Source organism: Kwoniella dejecticola, chromosome 8, assembly GCF_000512565.2.
Source record: "Kwoniella dejecticola CBS 10117 chromosome 8, complete sequence".
Classification (NCBI taxonomy): Eukaryota; Fungi; Basidiomycota; class Tremellomycetes; order Tremellales; family Cryptococcaceae; genus Kwoniella; species Kwoniella dejecticola.
In genome coordinates this window covers 965,581-988,831 of record NC_089308.1, presented here as the reverse complement: position 1 = coordinate 988,831, position 23,251 = coordinate 965,581, and the positions used below count along the sequence as shown (strand labels likewise).

At 48.8% G+C, this 23,251-nt stretch overlaps 10 protein-coding genes across 10 annotated transcripts; 5 read left to right on the top strand and 5 right to left on the bottom strand.

Moving 5' to 3' along the window:
- Nucleotides 1-168: 168 nt before the first annotated feature.
- On the bottom strand, nucleotides 169-1,775 carry I303_106649 (ketol-acid reductoisomerase, mitochondrial; the record flags this gene model as incomplete). Its single annotated transcript, XM_018411962.1, has 7 exons — nucleotides 169-195; nucleotides 267-441; nucleotides 502-713; nucleotides 775-1,020; nucleotides 1,100-1,421; nucleotides 1,482-1,570; nucleotides 1,629-1,775. The coding sequence occupies 7 exons, from the start codon at nucleotides 1,773-1,775 to the stop codon at nucleotides 169-171; spliced, it is 1,218 nt and encodes a 405-aa protein (XP_018259163.1).
- A 913-nt stretch (nucleotides 1,776-2,688) lies between these two features.
- I303_106648 (uncharacterized protein) lies at nucleotides 2,689-4,151 on the top strand (the record flags this gene model as incomplete). The annotated part of the gene is made up of 4 exons (XM_018411963.1): nucleotides 2,689-2,733; nucleotides 2,805-2,962; nucleotides 3,044-3,183; nucleotides 3,274-4,151. 4 exons carry the CDS (start codon nucleotides 2,689-2,691, stop codon nucleotides 4,149-4,151), a joined length of 1,221 nt encoding a protein of 406 aa, XP_018259164.1.
- Nucleotides 4,152-4,472: 321 nt separating this feature from the next.
- I303_106647 (uncharacterized protein) lies at nucleotides 4,473-5,641 on the bottom strand (the record flags this gene model as incomplete). The annotated part of the gene is made up of 3 exons (XM_018411964.1): nucleotides 4,473-5,294; nucleotides 5,387-5,476; nucleotides 5,555-5,641. 3 exons carry the CDS (start codon nucleotides 5,639-5,641, stop codon nucleotides 4,473-4,475), a joined length of 999 nt encoding a protein of 332 aa, XP_018259165.1.
- Nucleotides 5,642-6,570: 929 nt separating this feature from the next.
- Nucleotides 6,571-7,208, top strand: I303_106646 (uncharacterized protein; the record flags this gene model as incomplete). Its single annotated transcript, XM_018411965.1, has 3 exons — nucleotides 6,571-6,632; nucleotides 6,713-6,976; nucleotides 7,043-7,208. The coding sequence occupies 3 exons, from the start codon at nucleotides 6,571-6,573 to the stop codon at nucleotides 7,206-7,208; spliced, it is 492 nt and encodes a 163-aa protein (XP_018259166.1).
- A 1,084-nt stretch (nucleotides 7,209-8,292) lies between these two features.
- I303_106645 (uncharacterized protein) lies at nucleotides 8,293-8,574 on the top strand (the record flags this gene model as incomplete). The annotated part of the gene is made up of 1 exon (XM_018411966.1): nucleotides 8,293-8,574. The coding sequence occupies one exon, from the start codon at nucleotides 8,293-8,295 to the stop codon at nucleotides 8,572-8,574; it is 282 nt and encodes a 93-aa protein (XP_018259167.1).
- Nucleotides 8,575-8,945: 371 nt separating this feature from the next.
- I303_106644 (uncharacterized protein) lies at nucleotides 8,946-10,614 on the bottom strand (the record flags this gene model as incomplete). The annotated part of the gene is made up of 5 exons (XM_018411967.1): nucleotides 8,946-9,318; nucleotides 9,402-9,897; nucleotides 10,004-10,101; nucleotides 10,206-10,478; nucleotides 10,568-10,614. The coding sequence occupies 5 exons, from the start codon at nucleotides 10,612-10,614 to the stop codon at nucleotides 8,946-8,948; spliced, it is 1,287 nt and encodes a 428-aa protein (XP_018259168.1).
- Nucleotides 10,615-10,888: 274 nt separating this feature from the next.
- I303_106643 (uncharacterized protein) lies at nucleotides 10,889-12,675 on the bottom strand (the record flags this gene model as incomplete). Its single annotated transcript, XM_018411968.1, has 4 exons — nucleotides 10,889-12,030; nucleotides 12,112-12,209; nucleotides 12,273-12,578; nucleotides 12,635-12,675. The coding sequence occupies 4 exons, from the start codon at nucleotides 12,673-12,675 to the stop codon at nucleotides 10,889-10,891; spliced, it is 1,587 nt and encodes a 528-aa protein (XP_018259169.1).
- Nucleotides 12,676-14,465: 1,790 nt separating this feature from the next.
- On the top strand, nucleotides 14,466-16,337 carry I303_106642 (uncharacterized protein; the record flags this gene model as incomplete). Its single annotated transcript, XM_018411969.2, has 6 exons — nucleotides 14,466-14,580; nucleotides 14,703-14,797; nucleotides 14,851-14,978; nucleotides 15,030-15,108; nucleotides 15,173-15,260; nucleotides 15,313-16,337. The coding sequence occupies 6 exons, from the start codon at nucleotides 14,466-14,468 to the stop codon at nucleotides 16,335-16,337; spliced, it is 1,530 nt and encodes a 509-aa protein (XP_018259170.2).
- A 505-nt stretch (nucleotides 16,338-16,842) lies between these two features.
- On the top strand, nucleotides 16,843-19,374 carry I303_106641 (uncharacterized protein; the record flags this gene model as incomplete). The annotated part of the gene is made up of 6 exons (XM_018411970.1): nucleotides 16,843-16,886; nucleotides 16,973-17,242; nucleotides 17,331-17,428; nucleotides 17,491-18,478; nucleotides 18,980-19,078; nucleotides 19,143-19,374. The coding sequence occupies 6 exons, from the start codon at nucleotides 16,843-16,845 to the stop codon at nucleotides 19,372-19,374; spliced, it is 1,731 nt and encodes a 576-aa protein (XP_018259171.1).
- A 116-nt stretch (nucleotides 19,375-19,490) lies between these two features.
- Nucleotides 19,491-22,980, bottom strand: I303_106640 (N-acetyl-gamma-glutamyl-phosphate reductase; the record flags this gene model as incomplete). Its single annotated transcript, XM_018411971.1, has 10 exons — nucleotides 19,491-19,550; nucleotides 19,805-19,852; nucleotides 19,927-20,280; nucleotides 20,325-20,536; nucleotides 20,654-21,884; nucleotides 21,944-22,248; nucleotides 22,297-22,358; nucleotides 22,409-22,519; nucleotides 22,569-22,702; nucleotides 22,759-22,980. The coding sequence occupies 10 exons, from the start codon at nucleotides 22,978-22,980 to the stop codon at nucleotides 19,491-19,493; spliced, it is 2,739 nt and encodes a 912-aa protein (XP_018259172.1).
- Nucleotides 22,981-23,251: the final 271 nt, after the last annotated feature.

Below are 23,251 nucleotides of genomic sequence, written 5' to 3'. Positions count from 1 at the left end.
CGTGCTTTGCGTCTCCCCAATTACATCGGGAAGTTATGTCAGCCAATGGAAGCGAAGTCTTTTCAAAGGCGTTCATGCACTAAGCAAGATCCAAAGCATGCATAAAATCCAACAAAGCTAGATATGTATTTATGGCAATTTTGATGAGTCAACAATGGGAAGAACCGCTTAAAGCTCGTCCTTGTTGGCATCGGGCTATGGGGATTCACGCAATCTGTCAGCTATATGTCCAGAATAATTGGATTTGTGCAAGAAAGTAGACTCACTCGGAGGTTTCGGACGGTTTTACCGGCTCTCCAGATTTCTTGGTTGTCAATCTCGTCGAGCTCTTTTTGGAGGTCTTCTCGGTAAGTCTTTCGGGAGTTGAATTCGAGGGATCTTCGGGTCTCGGAACCGTCTCTTACGGAGTTGTACAGGGCCTCGAAGACGGGCAAGTTGGCCCTGTAGCACATCAAGCATCAGCTTTCATCCCATCGATCCATCTAAATAAGGCCCGCTCACTCCTTGAATTTAGGAGCCCAGTCAAGAGCACCTCGTCGGGCGGTGGTAGAACAGGCGTTGTACATGTAGTCCATACCGTATTTACCGATCAAGGGGAAAAGAGATTGAGTGGCTTCCTCGACGGTCTCGTTGAAGGCTTCCGAGGGAGAGTGGCCGTTCTTTCGGAGGACCTCGTATTGAGCAAGGAACATTCCTTGGATACCACCCATAAGCTATAGTCAAAATTCATTAGCTTGTCACCTGGCTTGTTTTTTAGGAGACAAATATACTCACAACACCTCGCTCTCCGTAAAGATCAGAGTAGACTTCCTTCTCGAAGGTGGTCTCGTAACAGTAACCGGAACCGACGGCGATACCGAGAGCGACGGCCTTCTCCTTGGCTTGACCGGTGACATCTTGGTAGACGGCGATGGACGAATTGATACCTCGACCTTCGAGGAAGAGGGTTCGGACAGTTCGTCCGGATCCCTTGGGGGCGACGAGGATAACGTCAACGTCCTTTGGTGGGACAACGTGGGTCTATAGTACAGTCAAAGGGATCAGCTTTGTCCTTGACAGCGCGAAGATCGTTCAAAGGGATGATATTGGAGACACTCACATCGTCCTTGTAAACAACGGAGAAACCGTGGGCGAAGTAGAGGGTCTTGCCCTTGGTGATCAAGGGGGCGATCTCTGGCCAGGTGGAAGATTGTGCGGCATCAGAAAGCAAGTTCATGATGATTGTACCCTTCTCAATAGCCTCTGGGATGTCGAAGAGGGTCTCTCCTGGGACCCATCCATCTTCTTGAGCTTGCTTCCAAGACTCTCCTCCCTTTCTAACACCGACGATGACCTTGAGACCTTGATCTCTGGCGTTGAGAGATTGACCGTGACCTTGGGATCCGTAACCGATCATAGCAAGGGTGTCGTTCTTGAAGAATCTAAGGGGTCCCTATCAGTTCAAGCCGAATGAGATTCAGGTTGAAGAGGTAGTCACTCACTCTTGGAGTTTGTCAAGAGGCCAGTCAGCTCGCTCGTAAACGACCTCCTTGGTACCGGCAAAGTCAAGGGTCTTGACACCTCGGGTGGCCTATGGGACCTTGCAATCAGCTACTTCCGATGTATTCTGTGCTTCTACTGCGACTCACACCAAGTCTTGAGGCGACCATGGCCTTAGGAGTTTCCCTGGCGAGGAGGGAGTAAGACCTCCTGGCGACTTGTCGGCCAGCGGCCTTGGGAGCGGTAGCTCGGAGAGCTTGCTTGAGGGATTGAGCTGAGGATCTTGAGAAAGACATTTTGGTGTGGCTTTTATTTTTGGGTAAGAGAGAGATGAGCAAGGTATTTGAGTTGTTTCGAAAAAGATTGGTGCTCCCCCTTCGTTCGGTTCTGCCTACCAGCCAGTTAGTTGATTTAGTCGCGCTACTGACTTTTTTCGAATTTTCCTACTGGCAGAGCCAAAAATCAATCGACTGAAATTATCAGGGTAGATTGGGTCGATATTTGTGGCATTGTTTGAGTCGATTCGGCCGAAATCCCGAAATCATCCCTATGTGGCAGATCTATACGCATCTATAGTGACACCTTGGGAGCCCCAGTGCTGATAAGTCAAAGTCAATCGCTTGCGTCCATTCGTTTATCTAATCATGCTTGACACCATGCGGACCATCCACAGATCAGATAAAGACCACATGTAGCGCAATCCAATCCCGGTCGATCCAATCTAGTCATGATAAATAGCTATGCGGTATGCACTGTGTGCGAGGACGATGTTTCGACTGATTTGTTGCGCCCTTCGCCAAACCCTTATTCAGACTGAATCAAAGTCGCGATCATGAGCTCGTGAACTGAATTATTTCCATCAAAGTCGCTCTAAAGCACATGATATACCCCACTGCATCGATCTAATCAAGAGACGTGTCAGAATGTGAATCGCCATCACTCAGCTCGACTGTCCCTACTTGATCGGTCACAGCTCGATTTCGGGAAATGCTGGATGATCTGTATGGTCCTGCGAGCGAACAGTGTCTCAGAATGCAGACATTGATCGACCTGAAGGAAGCATGGAAGGGTTTGGTCCTTCTTATCCATCAGGAGCTTACATCCTTCAACTCAAACTTGTCCACGTAGTCTTTTCACTCACTTTGTTACCGAATGCGTTAGACCTTAGCTTTCAGTAGGTGAGATTTACCGAAGCAGAAATAAGAAAGGATGAGTAGCATCTCACTGCTCCTACCAGGTGACTTACGACTCACAGTGAGTCTTCTGATTTCAGCTCTTCAAGCAATATCATGGTCTTTAGCTGATCAACGCGACTGGAATCGCAGCTTTTCTCTATCTCGCTACTATGCGCTACTTTGTACCTAATCAACAGTCACAGACACCATCATGTCCCATATCAGTTCTTACTCAACCTCGTTATACTGATATCCGGACTGGCTTACATCCCTGTGATACTCGTCAAGGCGTATGAGTATGCCAAGCCGTGAGTTGTTCCTGCGTAGCCCAGACGCCTATACACGACTTTGAGCCTACATGACAAGCTGATATGATGTGATCATGACAGATCTCGGGTCTCGCTTTCACCGTCGACGCTCACCTACACGCAGAAGAGGGTTTATAGACGGGAAAGCATATGGAGAAGATGGATCAATAGTGCAGAGCTTCTACTGGTCCTGACCTTTTTCCAATTTGCCGCTACTTGTGGTGGGTGCCCTCAATACCCTTAAATACCTCTTCATCATTTGCGCCATTCCGACATCCGAGGCTGATCTGCGTTCTTCATGTACAATGTAGGATTTCTCGCATTGTCCCTGCTTTCAATCTACACACTCTATTCCTTCCTGACTTTGACTTCGCCTAACATTCCCGCCGTTTCCACCTCGCCATCAAAGACATTTCAACCGCTATACATCTTGATCCAACTGGGAATCGACGACTTCATGCCTTTGCTACTTCAACTTGTGCACATGACGATACTCGCCATTGAACTGCTCGCTTTCATGCTGCTCGTGACCGAGATCAGAGGATCACCCCGATACTCCTTAGTCGACCGATCATTCGCTGGATTACTGGAGAAAGACATAAATGATCTAATTCAGATCAGAGACGAGATCCGGTATCTAAAAACGCCCACTTCCAGGTGGAGCGAGAGGAACTCGATTGGACATTCAACTTATACTGATTGGTCGCCTATCCGCGAAAGCATCGAGGAGAAAGGAGCAGGTACACCCAGAAAGAGATCAAGAAGTTCATCCGCCAATACAGCGCTGATCACCCCTTCTGCTCCTCCACGGGAAATTGTCAATGGCGACATTGCAGCTAAGGATATCAGGTTCAGCGACTCGTCCAATACTAGAAGATCTTCAAGAGGTAATAGGAGGATGTCCGTCCGATTCGACTTGTCTAGGCATTTGGACGAAGCGATCTCGCCTAGAACGACCTCCTTCGTTAACCCAATGTATGCCCAAGACTACTTTTCTCTACCCCTCTTACATAGTGAAGTGACCAGACCTATACCGTTAAGTATCGTCAGATCACCCAAAGAAGCGGGAGTCTCACCTTCGTCGGATCATAGCGAGATGTTGGAGAATATATTGGAAGAAGAGGACCATGAGGGTGTTGAGGGAAGAGACAAGAGCTGGATGGACATTAGAGGCGAAGAAAGCGTATGAACCATTTGCTCAAATATGGCAGGTCAGGTGTATCAAAATATGTGCTATACTTGAGGCAGCTGTTATATACAATACATGGCATATCATGGACTATCTTTACGAGCTATCACGCAGACTACCAATACATACATTGCAAACATGAATGACATGATCGTAAGATATCTTTGCTGATCACTGCAACCATTCGATGAGTGATGATCGGCTACAGCCATATATCGAAATTACACATGGAAAATGAGATATTCGTGGTCTCGATCGTTCAGTACCACCTGACGGTCCATCCCCACCTTCATGCATACTCGATCTCCTCATCCATATGAATCAATTCGACTCCTCGTCCGACTCATCCTTAACTACAATAGGTGAGGAGAGCCTTCTTCGTGAAGTCGTACCTCTATCGTCATAAGAGACAGAAGACTTTCGTTTCGTTGAGCTCGATGCAGATGCGCTGGTTCCTGATTTGAGCGAGGAAGTATCGCGAACTTGCTCTAATTGACGTTCGAGCGCCTTGATGGTTTCTCTGTCACTCTGATGAAGATTCTCAAGCATTTCATTTCTATCTTGTAGCTGGGAAATACGAGTTCGAAGAGCGTCTGATTGTCTCGATCGTATTGTATCCTCTGTTGACGAAATTTGAGGTTTTGTCTCCTTTGATCTTTCGAGCGCCTCCTGTAAGCACTTTATCTGCTTTTGGTCATTAGCCCGAGCCATATTGGCGTCTCGTAACTGCTTTCGCACTCTAGTCAATTGTTCTTTCTCGGTCGTTAGTTGATTTTCCAACAGCTTGATTGCACCGTTCTTCCTCTTTTCATCCCAGCTAAAGGTGCCCGGGAAGGCGTCTCCAGGGAGCTCGTCCATGAAATCACCCCGCTTCAAAACGAACGTCTTGATCATGGACCTCAGGTCACTCTCGTTCTCCTGTATCATCTCGCTGGCATCTTCCTCAAATCTCTTTCTCTCGTCAAGGAGGGTTTCCGGCCCAGTCCTTGGGCTATCGATGGCGCGGATGATGTTCCCGGCGAAACGTTGCATTCGAGCTTGCTCCAGGGTCACCTGTATATCGAAAAGGTGTTTGTCCACCCAGTAGCCTGATTCAAAGGTAGATGGGCTCGGCGGTTGGGATGCTGTAGGAGGCGGATCTGGCTGTATAGTATATCCAAATGATCATCAGCTCAAAACCTGTATGTCAGTGTGGGCGAACTCGCTGAATCTGATCTCTTGTCAGCTTCCTTCACTGATTCTGCATCACCCTGCGAGGTCGATCCTCTTGATATCTTCGCGTTCACCCCAGAAGAAAGGATCGGACCAAGAGATGAGCCTTCTCCCTGATAAGAATGTACTATCAGCGACTTATCGGGACACTCAAATCGTCCACATGAAACGGCGCATGAATAATGACTTACTTCTCGAGATTTCGCTGTACCTCTCTTGCTTCCATCATCCGGTAAATTTTCCAAGCTCTCGTCAGCTAATTCATCCTGATCAGACATCTTGACCTGGATGAAGCGTATCAGCTGTCGAGTCCATGCATGTTAATAGGATTGCGCAACAGCATGAATAGACTCACCTCAAGTTCGGATGTACAAGCGGGTCGATGATTCTAAAGGATAAGTTGATAGATATGGAGGACGTATGAGGACGACCGGCTGGTCTCAGCGTGCGAAGGATAAGGTTGTTAGGTCGTCCAGAAGGCGATCAACGAACGGTCAGTAAAGTACAGTCCGAACAAAGCTTAGTATCGGACTGGAGAAAAATCACGACCGAGGTTATCACAGATGGACGAAGCTACGAGAGATGGTCATATCTTAACTAATAAGTAAGGTGTGTCTGTAGTTGACTGGACCACGACGCGTAAATTGAGTGATGATACAGGACACATCAACTCTGATTGCACTGTAATCAATTTCTGTTTGACATGTGCTTTCCGTTGTTGAGGTGATCTGTGCGTCGAAATGCCCACTAGAACTGATCTAGTATTATGGATCCCTCCTTTGACGTCCCGCGGCACAATTGTTCAGATCAGTTCATTTCACTGGGTCTAATGAGAAGTCTTCTCACTTTATGCACAGACCCGGTCTGAACCAAGGTACAGTCTCGCACCAAATCGAGAAGAGGAAGATCGCAGAGCAGATGTGACCTTGCCTCGCTTGACCCCCGATGCCTTAGAGGATGTCTCATCCCATCCTGCGCCCACCATGAGAAATAAAACTAAATATATATAGGCTTCTCCATCTTGACGACCGTCAGGCCGAAGGGTGATAGACGATTCCCTACGTGACGCGATCTGGTATTGGCACTCGATCATGAATCTCATGAAATCGACAACCCTCCAAAAGAATTTATCAATTGTCCTCTTCCGCACCTCTGTGACTAAAATTCGTATTTTTCCCCTTGACCATATTCAAGCCAGCCAATCGCCATGACTATATCCGGTCCAGCCACAGGGACAGGCCCTTGGACACGAGATCTGCCATATCATCCGTGAGTCGTTTTTGGGCCAACTGAGTAGTGAAGCTTGCGGCGGAAGCTGACGAGAGATGAATGTTTACATACTGTAACAGCTGGACAGAGTCTCAGACCTGTGCTGTTCTTGAGGATATCGCTTCTAGTCGAGCACTTATCCATTTCTTGATAGTACACCCCAAGCAAAAACACAGGGATAAGAAAGATATAGAAATCAATCTGTGCTTCAAACATCTCACGGGAACTGAATGGATGAAATGGATGCTCCGACATAAGTGGGTTCAGAAGGACTCCAGAGGGCTTCTGGAAGCTGCTAGTGATTGGCATGAGAATCATTTTGCCATTACCAGGTTATTGAAAGCGTGAGTTGATTATCATACGCGTTCTCATCTCTCATAGGAGCTGACGAGAAGGTGTGTTTGACTTAGTCTGCATCCAGTTGCTGAAAGTATCAAGTCCAAGCTTGGCCCGGCATCTGATGCTTCTCAATTGAGAAGAGGCTCAGAAGGTTATGTTCGCTGGGCCAGGCTGTCTTCTACGCTTTCCTACCCTTCCGAACGTGTGGGTGAATTGACGAAATACTCTGTGATATAGCTCAATGGCAATCGATAGGCAAAAATACCTGGTACTTCAAATATGTCGCTCTGATCCTCAAACGATATCCAACATGGCTCATCAATGCTTCGGGTACCACGAGTCGATAGACCGAGCGGTGTCATTTGATATCTCGGGACACGATGATTCTGATGATGGAGAATCTCAGATTATGCACCTTCTCGGCCGTTCTCGTCAGCCTTCAAAAGATCTTAGGGCACTAAAAGACAACCTTGGCCATACAGAAATAGATATTCTGGCCCCGATGGTGGTTCTCGAGTAACGTTCGACTCCTTGCTTGCAATCAACGACGGTGACTATGGACCTGGACAAAACCGAGATCAAAGTCAACGTGAATTCCCGCCGCATTTGAGACTATCTCACGGACAGATCACTCCACCAACAAATCACAATAACGCTCATCTCAGTTCCATTGGGACAGCTGATACCGCAATCATCCGACATTACGATCCAAGCTTGTTCGCCCTCGAGCCCTCGGTCCTCTCGGACGAGCCGATGATTATGGCTCCTGTGATCGATATCGCCGCCAAAATACCACTACCCGTTAGTCCCGAGCTGGTGGCTGATTCACCATCTGTGGCAGACTTGCTCACCTTTTGATCGGCAACGCGATCCTTTGTACATAGAAAAACAGTCATCTTCAAACTCCCATCGCAACCTTTCTCGTGATACTTCCTGGTTCTGAGACCCAGTCACACAGTCATTACCCTTCATATCGTGTGTGTAACGCGTCTCAAGCCGTCTTTACCATTCCCCAAACGGACGATCCTTTATATACTATCCAGTCGAAAGAGCCCGGGATATCAGCTTGCGGGTCACGAGATGTGTATAAAAGGGCTATTTATCCCTTCTCGAAGACACAGTGCCCAGCCTTTCCAACAACAAACACCAAAGTCAATACAACTAAAATTCGAGTAAATCGAAAACGAAAACGAAACACCTGCATCAAACCACCCTGCCTAACCGTATAAGCAAAGCCACATCGATCGTATCAATATTAAAAACACGACACTTGCCAAAAGCCGCCATAAGCCTGCCCCATCATTATCATCACTCTTGCAACATGACTATACCCACTTCCCCGACTTTCTGCCGAGGCTACATCCTAGCCCACCAACATCCCTCTTCCGCTGGTAACCAGGTCGACCCTTACGCCGTGATACCTTGTCCCCATGACGCGCAAGTACCGCAAGTCGTCTCGGACAGATGCAAAGACTCGACAGGAGCTAGAGCGTGCTGGAGAGCGAAGTATTGTGAGATGCATTGGTGTGGTGGGTGTAAGAAGGTGAACAAGATCGGAAGGACTGCCGTGGAGGCTAAGGCGGTTGGCGTCAATAACGTTTAATGTGGCGTGCGATAGGGTAAGGGGCAAATCTTATCTCACATCTACTCAGACCTAAAACGGTGAGAAGGGAGGACGGAAACAGCAGGGCAAGAAACTTAGGTTTTATATCATACTCATTTACCACGTACAATTACATATCATATGCTTTCATGAATGTTGATGATCACCAAACAGCCAGCGCAGAGCGAATTCAAGAAGAAGGTTGCGAGCCATCGTTCCTTTTCGATTTGTGGCATGCGGAACTATATGCAAGATGATGAGCATCATGCGAATGAGCTGTAGGTCATGAGCCTTAAGTTCCTGCAACGCAGATATTGTAGACTACTAGATACCGCATACTGTACAATTACCTTGATATCTATTATAGAGGGTCAATCAGTGAGAAGATCTACTAAGTCCCCGCTCAGTTCAGCCTGACGTCTAGCCGTGATGAGGTGTACTAAACCTATCAGAGTGATCGGAGTAGGCAGATCGTCCTTGTCTTTGTCGATTTCACCTGTTCCCGAAAGGGATCCCATATTTCCATAAGGACTCCATAAGATGAATATAGGTGTTCTTTCGACAATCATTACTCCGTTCCCGTTTTCATCACTGAGAGATCTCTTTGTATCTTCCTGAGTGTCTGTCTTCGAAATATCGATTGCCTTCCCACCTAATTTTTTGATCAAGTATATCGCAGACTGTTCGGGTACCGATAACTTTTTGTTGTATGTGAGTGTGAAGCCTTTCATACATGCCGAAGGCCTGACAGAGACTCAACTCAATCAGCAAACAAATAGTGCTAATTTTCCGCAATTATGATCGGAGGAAGGGGAGGTGTGACAAACCTGGACGTCAACTCTTGTGCCATCAGCATCAACATGGCAGCGATGAGCTCTTCTCCTTTTCCATCAACCCCACCCTCATCCGCTGGGCAGTGGGTACCGCGATTGGGTGTATATGTCTTATAATGTCCGTCGACCTCTGAGAGGGATACCGAGGTCGGCGGCGCATTAGAGACGGGAGCTTGGGCCAAAGACGAGGGGACAACAGAGGGCGGAGGCGTCATGTCGATATCGTTCATGCTGAAATCCTTGTCTGCAGTGAGTCTGTCTGCCAGTCTGGGTTGAACCTCTCGTAAATGAGGCGGAACGTCTCTTCCACTTGCGTGATGGAGGTCTGAGCCATTGTACCTATCTTCGAGCTGTTTGACCGTCATGGCTGATGTGGAAGGCCGATTTGAAGAAGGGATGACATCCTGGTTTAGCCATAGAGGATTTGTTCGGAGCCTGACAGCCACGTACTTGAAATACCAAGTGTAACGGTTCTTCGCCTGCCAGTCAACTATAGAATGTTATCAAGTGAAATTGACATCAGCTCGAATTGGTGGACCACTGCAGTTGATCAGGCGGACTAGGAGGTAATTTGTCGGGGCTTGAGCTTGTCTCACTCCATTTCTTGTATCCATTGAGATTATGAGTTTTGAGTTGCGCTTCGGAACGATATGGTCCCAATTGCGCTTTGATCTCTTCGGAAAGGGGGTGGATACTGCAGTATGATAGTGTGGTACCCATTTCTCTCGTCAGCTCTTCCCCGAGTCACGTATATTTACGGTAGCAGCATTCATCAGGACTGCATTTCGCAGTACTCACATATCGAGCAATCTGCTAATAGCCCGGTACTTTGCGGGCCATTGTTCGCCCTTCAACCTCAAAGAGCCAGAAGCATCCCGAATGACCCTTTTGTCCTGGATCATGTAGCTCATCCATGGTGTCGGACCAAGTACTTCGAGACATAATTGCTGTTCGGCTAGGATGGATGGAGGTGATTGTTGTTTGTTCAGATGTTCTTGAAAGAACGCCTGCTCAAGTTGTTCTTGCTTCGACACTCGATCGAGAACAAAGCAGATTTGCTTCTCGGTCCAACTGCGACATAGATGAAACATAGTATGCCTATCAGCCATGGTAAGTTGACAACGAGAGATGATATGATCAGTCGAGAACGTCCCACTCACTCATGCTCCCACTGACAATGCGTAGCTCCGCTTTTGCTTCCGGTCATGTTGGCGCTATGGGAGGTCAAGTTGGGATTGCTTGAGTCCACATGTAAATTTGAAGACACATGAAGAGTGAGATAGATAGCTATGAGCGAAGATTGCATAGCAGTGAGCGAAGCATCAATCTCATCGAGATTATCGCGAGCACGTGCTAGCAACATAAACATCAAACTCCGAGGTACCATCAAACAATTCATCCGACAGCTCATGTAGACAGGACTGTTCGGTGGCTTGAATTAAATTCATCCCATACATTCCGGCGGCAGGGCAATGTATCATCTAAACAACAACCACGACTTGATCCCTCGGCCCTTTGTTAAGCTCTCGCGAGTCTTGGTCTGTGAGTTCAGGGGAACCCTCGATCGGGATGGGATAGTCTTCTAGCGTTCCATCGGTGATTATCAATGGGGGGTAGAAGACCCCATGACTATTGTTCGTTTCCTCATCTATATCATCTTGAGCATTCAGGACTAACGGTGGCGACTGAGCCCCGCGGGCAAGGGGTGCATCCCTTTCTACAGACGGTAAGCCCATTCTGGCATGTAGGAGATCCAGTCGATGCGATCGGATAGAAGTATCTCTGAACATGTCTTCCAGGAAGTGTGGAGCAATCAGATCTTCCCAAGATCGATCATTGACCTCTACTCCGCTTTCTGGAGCACTGACAATCGCAGATCGGGGTCGAATGGGTGACTTTGACTGAAATTGAATGGCATGACCATCTGTTTCCGACTCAGAGTCTGAGACTGTATGACGATTCATGATCGGACCAGACAACCTTCTAATAGCTTGGAGATTTTCCGACTCATTCAGACTTGTCAAGTATCCGACTCGTTCTGTGGTCCGGGTATATCGTCGGACGAAAAAGTCTTTACTGCGTTCATCAGGAGGGGGCGAAGGGGATAATGAAGGAGAAGGTCGGAGGAAGGGTTTTCTGGCGCTAGACTTGAAACCAGTAATGACGATATCATCTTCATCCGAGGAATCGATTTCTATGGTATTATCAGGAGTTTGGATAATGTCTCCATCGTCGGAATCTGAGGATATGGATATTGGGGTGCCAGATTTCCGTCCCAGACGTCGACCTATCGATGTGAAGCTAGAAGGTCCCGGAGTGATGGGATAGACTTTAGCCTTTTTGAAAATGCGATGAGCAGGCTGGTTAGGTGTTTCCAGGATTGCATGAGATGATGCGATTGGAGACGATAATCGCTTCTTTGATGATGAGGACACTCTGGGCGATCGAGCTGGGGCTGCGGAGGTGATTGACGATGGGGTGCGAGTTGATGGGGCGAAGGAAGATAAGAAAGCATCTTGTTTGGCTGGACGGGAATTTCTGGGCATCCAATATGGGTGATTTAGAGATTTGATACGGCTGTATATGGGGAACCAGTCTAAGTCGCACAATCTTCGATGATCATCTAGTTGAAGGAAAATTTGTTGTTCCAATCAGCGTTGTACCTTTCATGACTTGCAGAGAGCTTTAGAGAGATAGGGCTTACCTCGTACGCGACATTCCATCGCATATGACTCCGCATCATTTTGGATCGCTCTAGCTTTTGCGAGTTTGCTGTCGAGTTGTTCGCTTTTCTCGTCGAGTCTTTACAGCAGCGTTAGTTTAGCTTGATCGAATATCCATCCTGGAGATATTGGTTGGACTCACGAATCTAGCATCAATCTAACAGGATTGCTGTTATCTTGAATATCATTGTGCTCATCGGCAGCCCAGATCAGTCCATCTGGACCATCAACGATCTTTCCATTTTTCAGCATCCATCTCATCCAGTTCGAGTCTTCTAGGATGATCATACATAATTCCCTTTCTAAGGCCATTCGAATGGACAGCCTATCCTGTTCGGCCTGGCTATTCCGATAAGGTACACTCTTAGGATTGGGGTAGAGCGCGTCGATATAGGTCTGACTACCATCTATAGCTTCGAGTAGTTTGATTGTCTGTCTGCCTGTCCATCTGATCGCAGATATCTATTAGCTCGACCGAGACCACCGGACTGAAAGTACACTCACTGATGACAAGGAGGACCAAAGCTTCTTTTGCTGGAGCTCATCTCAGCTGTGTGCCGAGTGCTCCAAAGGACTCGAGAGCTGGGATATCATCCCTTCTTACGTCTATGAATGAGCTGGGAAGGACCAGTCAAGATTCTTATGTGGACGTGAGTGATTTTTGCGATGCGCTTTGACCACTTGACCGTTTCAGCTTACCCCTTGCATTCCCCTCGAACGGAAATCGGCTAATCGTGATTTCAGGCACCATCAACAACGTACAACGTATAGCGGTCGTCCCCGGCTTCCTGTTGATCCACGTGGGAGCTGAATGATGACGAAGACAAGCGAACAGTGCGTTGAATGACTTTGGTCATGATCCGAACCTCATCATAAGATGGATTTCTCTTCAACATACACACATTACCATAGGATCATCTACATACGTCGATATCAACACAAAAGTGTATCAGATATCTCATCAGCTGGTCAAGATACACTCATCCTACCCGAGATAACCGACCTGCCTGCCGCAAGAACTCGACTATCCTTTCGTCATCAAGTCATTGGACGGCATCCGAGGCTACAGTTCAGTACGAGGATCACTTCCTGTCTACTGAAATCGCACTGGCTACTTCAATCGACTTGTGACACCTCTCTTACCGAGATTTGTCACTGACAACGCTCGAAAGCGTTTCAAACACAACCCCTACTTCGATCGGTTCAGGTTCCACACTCCAGACCGACCGCATTTCGCGGTTCCGCTTTCTTAGCGGAAGTAGAGCTTGATCGGCGTCCCAGTGGGTCCAGTCGAGGAGGGAATAAACCATTAGTACATTGATTGGCTGAATAGCCCATCCGTCTCTTACAAAGAGCGTGAGTCGTACGAAGTCTCTTTCAGCGTAGTCCCATCTCATCTTGAGATAAACGATATAATCACCCCAGATCCATGATCCTTTGCGCCTTTCCTCCCCTTTGAACATCAATGTCACGCTTTTCTACCCCTTTCCATGTACACATCAGTGTACGCTTTGGTCTTGTGTATACTGCTGTTCCTTGATCTACCAGACACAGCCCCTTGTTCGATGATATCTCATTATCGGTATTCGGCACTGGTGCATCTCACTTGACCTTTACCGCTCGATTCAAGGAGCAAAATTGTCTTCACGAAAAGGGGGTCAGGGGTCATCGCTTCATCACGTTCGTTCTTGTTTGATCGGTCCAATAGCCATTTGAGGGCAATCCATAGCCTTTTAACGGCTGATTACGGCTTGAGCGATTTAATTTCAATGTTCGTCTTGTGATTTACGTGTTGAAAGGATTGAAATGGGTGATATGACTCAAAAGATCTCTGGCTGACGCTGATATTTTGAATTACTATATAATACATCTCACATCACCATGATGGCATCTCGCCTCAAAACCCTCAACCGACATCTATCACACAATCCCACTGTGACACCTCTACAATACCGATCAATCTGATTGAACAATTGGTGGTGTAACACTCGTCAATATCCATTGTCCCCTTCAACGCGTCGACTCCTTTTGTTGCCACCTGGTTATTCTGACTGAAATGTTGTCTCCATACCAACAGCAATCTCAATATCCACTTACTCCTCCAATCTCACCCGATCCGCCCCCTTTGAATCGAAATACCAGTCCCGCTCCTCTTTATCAATTGCCTAAGACTGCGGCTCAGAATCCTTTTCTCAAACATAAACAATACCAATCACAAACACAGCACTCGATCACTACGCGTCAAAGATCACCGTCCATCACTGCCAACACATCTCCACTCCAGCACAACAAACCCACGGTACCCGGCTCAGCCGCATCATACCCTTTTTTCACGATGGACAATGTCAAGATACCCACTGATAATGTCCCACCAGGACTGAAACAATGTGAACAGATTCTGAAAAGAGCAAACGAGCTCAAGAAAGTGGAACCAGTGGTCGCGTATTGGTGTGAGTAGCCATACATTCTCGGAGTCCAGCAAGCCCTTATCCATCTTTCTGCTTGTCCCCTCTTAACCGTAGCATCTGTAATCGGCCGAGTACACGAAGACCATGCTGAATCTCTCGCGCAGGCTGCTTCTCTGCCGCTCAGAAAGCCTTGAACCTCAAGCAGAGGACCAAAGAAGACACTATGTTCCTGATGAGCATTATCGACGCTCTTGAAAGTGTGAGTCGAGAATTGTCTTGCTCAGCAGACACTCAGCTGATATATGCGAATAGATGAAAGTGATTCTAGCCAACAACGAAGGTATAGCGTCAGAAGCAGCGGGAGCTGCATTAGTGGAAAATTTTGCTCTGAAGGTCTTCATGTCGGCGGACAACGATGACAGAGCTGGCAACACCGGAAAGTGAGTCAAACGTTGACCAGGTCTCGAGAGCCAGCAGCTAACTTATACCAGAGCTACTGTCCGGAAGTTCGTCGTCGCGGGGCAATTTATAGAGGTTTTGAAATGTTTCGAGGGCGGTATGACTGACGAGGTGAGTTAGTGGCCAGTCGCCACGAAAAAAGCTATCTTTGAGCTGAGGTCCCCGACATGCACAGATGGAACAGAAACTACAATATGCTAGGTGGAAGGCAGCGGACGGTGCGAAGGCTCTAAGGGAAGGAAGGATACCAGCCTCTGGTCCACGTGAGTGTACATATTGGTTACTGTTGTCGATCTTATTGACTTTATTGATCAGCGATACCCGAGAGCGAGAACGATATCAACCCATTCCCCACTATTCCCACTGATGCGCCAGCCGATCCATCTCATTCGCATCAATCACCACCGCAAGGGCGCGGATCTTTCTCTTCTCAAACTAGACCGCAAGTCCCAAGTAATTCAAGCCATACATCCACTCCCATAATATCGCCAAGACCGTCTCCCGTCCCTGCTACAAGACCTATTCTCCCCGGACTTCAGACTTCGCAGGAAGATCTTCGGACCCCGACTCGCAATCATTCGACAGGCTCTGGAGCATGGTCAACAGTAGCTACTCCTGGTTTACCAGACGACGAATCGGAATTACACTTCCCACCCAATAAGCCTGAAGTCATCTTACCCTCGGCACCACCTATGAGTCCCACCGAGAAAGGCTCACCAGGTGACAAGAAGAACGTGCGATTTATGGGACCTGACGGTGCACCTTTAAGTCCAGCTTCAACGCATTTCACCGTATCTTCCTATGACGCTCCACCTGCTCCACCTCCTACCGACTTTGCCAGTCCCCCTGCCAGCCCCAAACCTTCTCCACCTAAGGTGGTATTACATACTCCTCCAGGTCGTCCAAGAGGCGACAGCTCAGCTTCTTCGTCTTCTCGCCCGGGAGGCAACGGAAATGTCAATCATCAGCCGGTGAACACCAAAGCACCTACTTCCAATGCTCCTATATCCAGGAATGGACAAGCGGCCCAACAACCTAGATCATCCACAAATTCCATTACTGTACCACCACCTCCCCCGCCTTCTCTAGCATCGTATCCTGTACATCCACCGACTCATCCTCAACCCCATGGCTTAGGCTTGAGCTCTCCTCAACCTGCTCAATCGCAGATCCATCAAAATGCTACTCAAAGCTACGGACCAACCAGGACCAATTTGACGAGAAGAGATGTAGAAACTGTCCAGAAGCATGCCAAGTGGGCTGTCTCGGCGATGGACTTTGACGACTACGAGACTGCTAGGAACGAGCTTAGAAAAGCGCTCAACTTGCTGGGAGGATAGGGCTCCTGGGCAGCGGGAAGAGACACCAGGCCGGTGCTGATTACAAGATCAGATTTTTAACCAGATATAACGACTTCAACGAGATTCAGGCTATAGTAAACTCATTGTCTCCGATCGTGTCCGAGAGGTTAGAACCAAGCAGGCGTAGACAGAGTCCGGCTGCTGTAGACCCTGGAGCAAAGTCCTGCTTCAGAGGCAGGTGACTTTCGGCAAAGTTTCGTAGAATTGATATTGCATGATGTCTCTAGCATTTTTAGTCACCTACCATTCTGTCGATAGCATGTTCTAGCTATGCGAATGGTCCTGGAACAGAGCGAGGAATGGAAGTCACTCCTGCATATTGAATACACACACTAATGTCGAGGGTAAAGATCTGAGCGGCTCACTTGCCCTGAGATGATGGGTTTGTGCTGTGTGCGAGTTGATTGTGTGGAGCTGGCAAAACTTCTACAAATTAAATTCATCTTACATATGCTTGTTACCATCCCTACACAGACCATCGATCATGTCCAAGGTGAAAAATGTGCCCAAGATAGGTGTCCGAGTACGGTTCGTGGCACAGTTCCAATAGCTGCACTATCCCATCAGAGGTTCCGCGTCCGCTGACGATCGTTTTCACTGGTCGTACTGCTCAGATGGACCGCGGAGCGAACTCTCGAGCTCCTGACAGCGATATCTCGCGAGCAGCAGTGGTTGCAAACGTACTTCCCTATGTCTGACACTCAAGCGAAAGGCAAGCTGCGAACGTCCAAGAAGTTCTGCTCGATATTCATGAAGGACAACCCATATATGGAGGAGTTGAGAAGATTGGGATTAGCAGAAAGAGATATGTATGATGGTACTTGGGAGATCTCGGAGTGGCAAGCGGCAGACGGGAAAGACACGGTCTATGATAAGATAGTAGCGTGAGTGTTGTCATCCGTCTGTGTTGCTGGCAGCGATCTGTGTAGGCATACTGCATATGGCACCACGGCTCTTACCAAGTCCGAACAGGCTCAAACGAGAATTCCACTCGGGAAAATTACAGGAGAAACATGGCATCAAGCGTCATTGGAGATCGTTTGATGATGTGCACAGTGACAGAAAAAGAGGTAAGTGATACCTTATTGCAAATCCTTTCTTCCTTCTTGTTTACACCGATTGTGCCGGACAGCCAAACTGCGCGAGAAAATTCCGTATTACTTCGTTCTGGAAGGACTTTGTATGCGAGGACAAAGCCAAGGTCAAAGACAGTCTCAGCCACTGATCATACCCGTTATAAAGCCTGTTGAGAGAACCCCAAACCGCAGGAAACGGAAGTCGACTTCTCCGGATGATGAGCGCGAGCAGGGATTCACGCCAATACCATCATCCACCAAGCGCAATCTCGACTTATCATCATCGCCGGATGTTGCTCCTTTTAGCAAGAAGATCAAAAAGGCTCTTCCTTCTTCATCGCCCGAGAGAACAGACATACAAGATGACAGATCGGGCAAATATGCCCAAGCGCAGCCAAAAGCTCAATCAGCCGCCATCCGTGATAACGAGGATATCGAGTCTGAAATATCAGTGATAGATCTTGTGTCGTCAGCTGAGGCGGAAGGCACTCAGAGCGAAGCGGAAGAGAGCTGTAATACCGAAGCAGGATCACCGACGACATCGCGGGGTAATGCCGCTGAGTCACTGGCATCACCAAACAGGCTGGTCAGCTCAGCCTCGGTGAACCCCGCGACCCGGTGCCAAGAGGCCTCAGACCCATCTCGGCAAAGGGCGTTTGTTGCTGATCGAAGGGGGGTCAAAGGCGAAAAATCGATTCACAGCGTATCCATCCATACCACTCGCCCGACCGTCGAGGACAGGCCTTGCGCCAGAGTATCACCAGTAGGTGCCGACCCCCTGACGCCGGTCGGAAGGTCCAGCAGATCATCCATAGACCAGACAATCGACCTCGTGAAGGTATTAGATCCCGAGCGTCTGGCTAAGAGAAAACCTCAATACCTTCTACACCACTTTTACCATCCCAGCCCGTCGCTCGAGTTGTCCATGCTCAATTCGCGGGGCAGAGAACGCTTTCACAATCAGCCAGACACCAGGCGTCGTCTGTTCTCAGGTGCAAGGCTGGAATGTGGATTAGAATACCTGAAGCGGTCCATCAAAGACGTGTGAGTTCATTGTAAAACCGTACTGAAAGTAGTTAAATGGCCAACAGGGATTGCGGTTTGATTTTGCGAGAATACAAGGTGTATTTTCCTGCTCGAGTTTCCTCCGATGTGTTGCTCAAGGAGTTACGCAGTATTATGCAAAATATGGGAGCGTATGTAGTGCCCATCACGTTGCTTTGACTGCTAAAGCGTAAGATAACTCAATCTTGATGGTAGACACTGCCATTTGGGAGATCCTGATTCTTTCGTTAAGGATCGAGCGAAGCACGCTATTCAAATCACTTGGCGTGGCTCCCATGACAGCCTCGAGACTCGGCCAAGCCTCGCTGACATCAAGTCTTGGCCTTTGGGAGAAAGTATCAAGCGACTGATCAGCTACGTTCCTCCCTTGCCTGCGTACTCGAAGTTTCTACGGAAAGTCTCGAAGCTCACCGCTAAGTACCAGCGCATGTAAGTCCGCGGCACGCTCGAAAGGCAACTAGTTGATTACAGAATTCGCAGGTCCGGGCGCTTCATGAAAACTTACGGCTTATACATCACCCGGAATGTGCCATTCAGCGTCAGTAGAGAATTAGCGGGATTAGTCAAAGCGACAGGATGGTAAGTCCATGCGGCATATCTGTTCTCGTCAGGAATCTGAGGTGAAAGACTTGTGTGATCGTAGTACATTATTTGGCAGTGATGGAGTTCAGTACAGGGAAGCCATCACGCAAGATGGTACTTCCGAACATCTGAACCAGGACCGTTACCTTTATATCGACCTTGGTGAGAACGACGAGATCGATACCGTGCGAGAAGCCCAAACCGCAGAGGGCAGGATGATGACGCCGGCACGATCTTTGAAATACATAGAAAAGCTGAGACGCAAGCATTTGCGGGTGCAGAAGAAGAAATGAATGAAACCTCGGGGATGTTTACTGAATTGAGATTAATTATCGTACTAGTGGGTCTTCATGGCGAACGGTATCCGATCAGTAATGCATGTCATTACGCTGCAATCCAATCACTATCACTATAATTTGTCAAGCGGTATTCCAGCTAACTCATCGTAGCCCAGGGCGTTGTTTAAGTTCTGGGATAACAGAGATGCATCAGCCCGCATTTTCGATACGAGAAAGCAAGGTAGAGCATCATCGGTCGTAAGAGTGGTCAAGAAAATGGGAAGAGGAGGCGGAGGAGGCGGGAAAGGGGGGGAGAGCGGAGCGAAGGAGTAGACGGGGTAGGCGCGATGCTAAGGCGAAAGGACGATATAAGAGGTGATGAGACGCAGAGTGGGGAGAAGGAGAGCAGAGGGGAGGTCAAGAAGAGAAATGAGAGTGGACGCACCTGCAGACATTGCGTGGCGGCACCTTTCAAGAGGTTATCCAGAGCACCCTACGAACCCGAAGTGTCAATTTATCGGAACCAGCCACTTTGCACAAGCCTTTCCACATTCTATTTTGACTCACAACTACGACCACTCTCTTTCCTGAACTATGCACCTGCACCCCGCCCATCCTCCACCCGTGCTTACCCTCTGCGTCCCTCACATCTGGCACAGTCTTGCCAAGAGTGATCAGCCTCTCGTTGGCGTACTTCTCGTCGTACAGTTCAAAGATCTCGGAAGCTCGGAATGTCTTGTTCAGCGGGGCAGTCAGGACCGAGATGATACCCGAGAACCAGGGAGCGACGTTGGGTACGAAAGCAAGCTTGAAGTCGTTGTTCTCGGGGAGTAAGGTGGAAAGGTGGTTGGCTGATTCTCGCTCGTGGATGTGGTCGGTCAAGGTGTACGGTCGGACTGAAAGGCCAAGGTCTTCTGCGGACTTTGAGCGAGTTAGTGTACTGCTGTGTAGCCAGATCAACTCACGATCTTGGGTACGGTCTTAGGTCTGCCTTCAGCATCTTTCTCGCCAGATTTAGTTCCCGCACCTGAGAACCCGGAGATACCAAATACAGAGGGCATAGCTTGCGGGTCGAGGTGCTGCATTAGCGGAGCAAGGAGGAGTTGGGTGTTGGTAGCGTAACAACCTGGATTCGATATTCTGGTCGATCTCTTTGACTCTTCTCGACCGTATAATTCTGTACAGCAAAGCAATGTAACAATTCAATGCATGTTAATTTAGCTTCTTGTTCTTACTTTCGCCAATTGGTCTTGCTATCTACGCTAGCATTATATAGAGATAGATTGGACCTCACCAGGCAAACCATACGTCCAGTCTTTCTCGAATCTATAATCTGCGCTCAAGTCCACAATCACCCCCTTTCCGCCTTTCTGCGAGGCAGCGTCGATGGCGTCCACGAATGGTTTACAGATCCCGTTGGGGAGCGCCATGACCCATGCGTCGACTTCGTTGTTTTCGGCCATTTTGCCTACGTCCTGCACGGAGAGGTTGGAGTATGACACGTCTGACTTCTTGTATTCCTTCAAGGGGAGTCCGGCGAGCTCTCGCGATGAGACGTGGGTGAGATCGAGATGAGGGTGATTGTCGATGAGCGAGATGAGGTTTTGGCCCGTATATCCTCTGGCACCGATCAAAGCTACCTTCTTCCTGGGAACATCGGTGGCTGTTGCGTAACCCCTTCGAGAGTTGACCGAGGAAGCTCCGATCGACGGTCTAGCGGAAGTGGAGAAGGCTCGAGTTTGACCAGGGCTCATTCGGTGAGGTGGAATCGACGGTCCGACAGGTAAGAAGACACGTTCGATCCTGCCGCTTTGCTCAAATCCCTCGATGATCTTCTCGACCTCCTTGACATCGGCTACACCGTACCAGAACAAGCTCCTCCCTGCTCGGGTGAAGCTGCCGTCGGCTCGCTCGAAGTGCCAAGCTCGGTTCTCGTCATCGGCCTTGGCGGTCCAGAAGAGTCGCTTGTGGTCTTTCTTGATGACGTCAAAGACGTTGTCGGCGATCTTGTTAAGCATACCGTTTGAGGAGGGGAGGAATTTGGTCATGACGGGAGTTTCACCTTCGGGGTGGGAGACAACAGCGACGACGTCGAATGGCTCGTCACCGTAGATAGTGGAAGGGGAGCTCTTAAGGTCGGAGAAGATCTCGGCGACGGATCGTTTGCCGGAGGTGACTTCGGCATCTCGTTCAGAGAAGACTTGTCGGAGTTGAGTAGATCCAACAGCCTCAACACCGGGTTGTTTGTATAGCTTGTGTCCTCGTCTGATTAAAGTACCTGCACCTGCATCGGTGAAAAGCTCTTTCTGCAACATGTCGGTGGAGATGATGGCGACGGAAGAGGTTCGAGGAAGGGTATCGAGGAGTTCTTTGATTTCTCGGATCTTCAACTTGGTACCGAATTTGACCCACGACTCCTTCATGAGCGAGTCGTACTCTTCATCTAGGTTGATGGTGGAGATCTTCTTTCCGGATACACCGTGGTATAGACCACCCTTCTCGTTGAGGTAAACGATCTTCATGGGCTGCAGGTGAGAATAAGGGTAAGCTGGGTCTTTCGTACCGGATCGTTCATGCAGCTCACCTCGAGAACTCTGGCCAATTCTCCGGCAGCTACGTCAGCGTTGACGTTGAGGATTTGGCCTTCGGCATTTTCAGCAAGAGAGGTGAGGATAGGCAGACATCCAGCTCGGATAGCAGCCTCGATGGGAGCTTTGTCGACTCTGGTGATCTTTCCTACAAGACCGTATTTGGCTTTGTCGAGGTAGTCGGCGGTGAAGACACCGGTAGGAATAGGTCGAGCGCGGGTACCGAGTCGTTCCAGGGCGGTGGTGAGTTTGAGGTTCTCTTGGAGGAACACTCGTCGAGCGATGGAGAGAGTCTTGGGGTCTGAAATAAATATAAGCTTGGCCCACATCACATGGGGCTGAGACTTACCGGTGATACGGATACCATCCTCGTAGTCTGGTACAATTCCCTCAGCTTCGAGGATGTCGTTACTATCATGGCCATGAGCATAACGCCAGATGTCCGACCACGTCATGCTTACAGTTGGGGACCAGCTCCGTGTAATACAACGGGGAAAAGACCGAGCCTGTTCAAGAAGGAAAGGGAGAGAGCGAGGTCTTCGAGCTCGTTGGTGAGGATAGCACCGCCGATCCTGTAGATGGGTCAGCTGGGTACTTGTTTGGGGAAATGATTGAGCTCACTTGAGTACAGCGAATTTAGCTTCGGGGAGGACACCTCCGGCTGAAGCGTCTTTCGAGGATTGAGTGAAGATCCGGAGGTATCTTTCCACCTCGTGCCGTGATCCGAGGGAGTACAGAAGTCGGATGATTGTGTCCTGGATAGTCCCTCTAAGTTCAGCTGGTACGCTATACATGTATACAGTGTACTGACTCTGTCCATGCCACCTTCCCGTTGGCCACCGAGGGCACTCGTCAAGCCCCTCTTCCTGATCTCGTTTCCTACTTTCTTGACATCGAGCTCGAACAGTACATTATCCTTAGTGGACAATTGGCTAGAGGCAGCGACCGGAGCGGAGGGTTTGGTGAATGCTCGGGCGGCAGGTCTGGAAAGCTTAAGAGCAGAGCGGGGAAGGTTGGAGCAACGTCTGAGCATGGCGACGGTATGTTTGCTGATGTTGACTATGCTCTATGCGTGTAAATGATGGTGATATAGATATAGCTCAACGTCATGTAATCAGTGGTGGAGAGGAGCGAGTCACAGAGTCACAGTAGTCGAATGAAAATGCTGGGTTGGGTTGATCCGCGACCAAGTAAGCGAGTCCGACGAGTGATAAGCTGATAAGAGACCACGTGCAGGTACGAACGAGTATGGGCTTTCCGGATGAAACATTGACACGTCACGCAGCGGAATCAAACAGTACTCC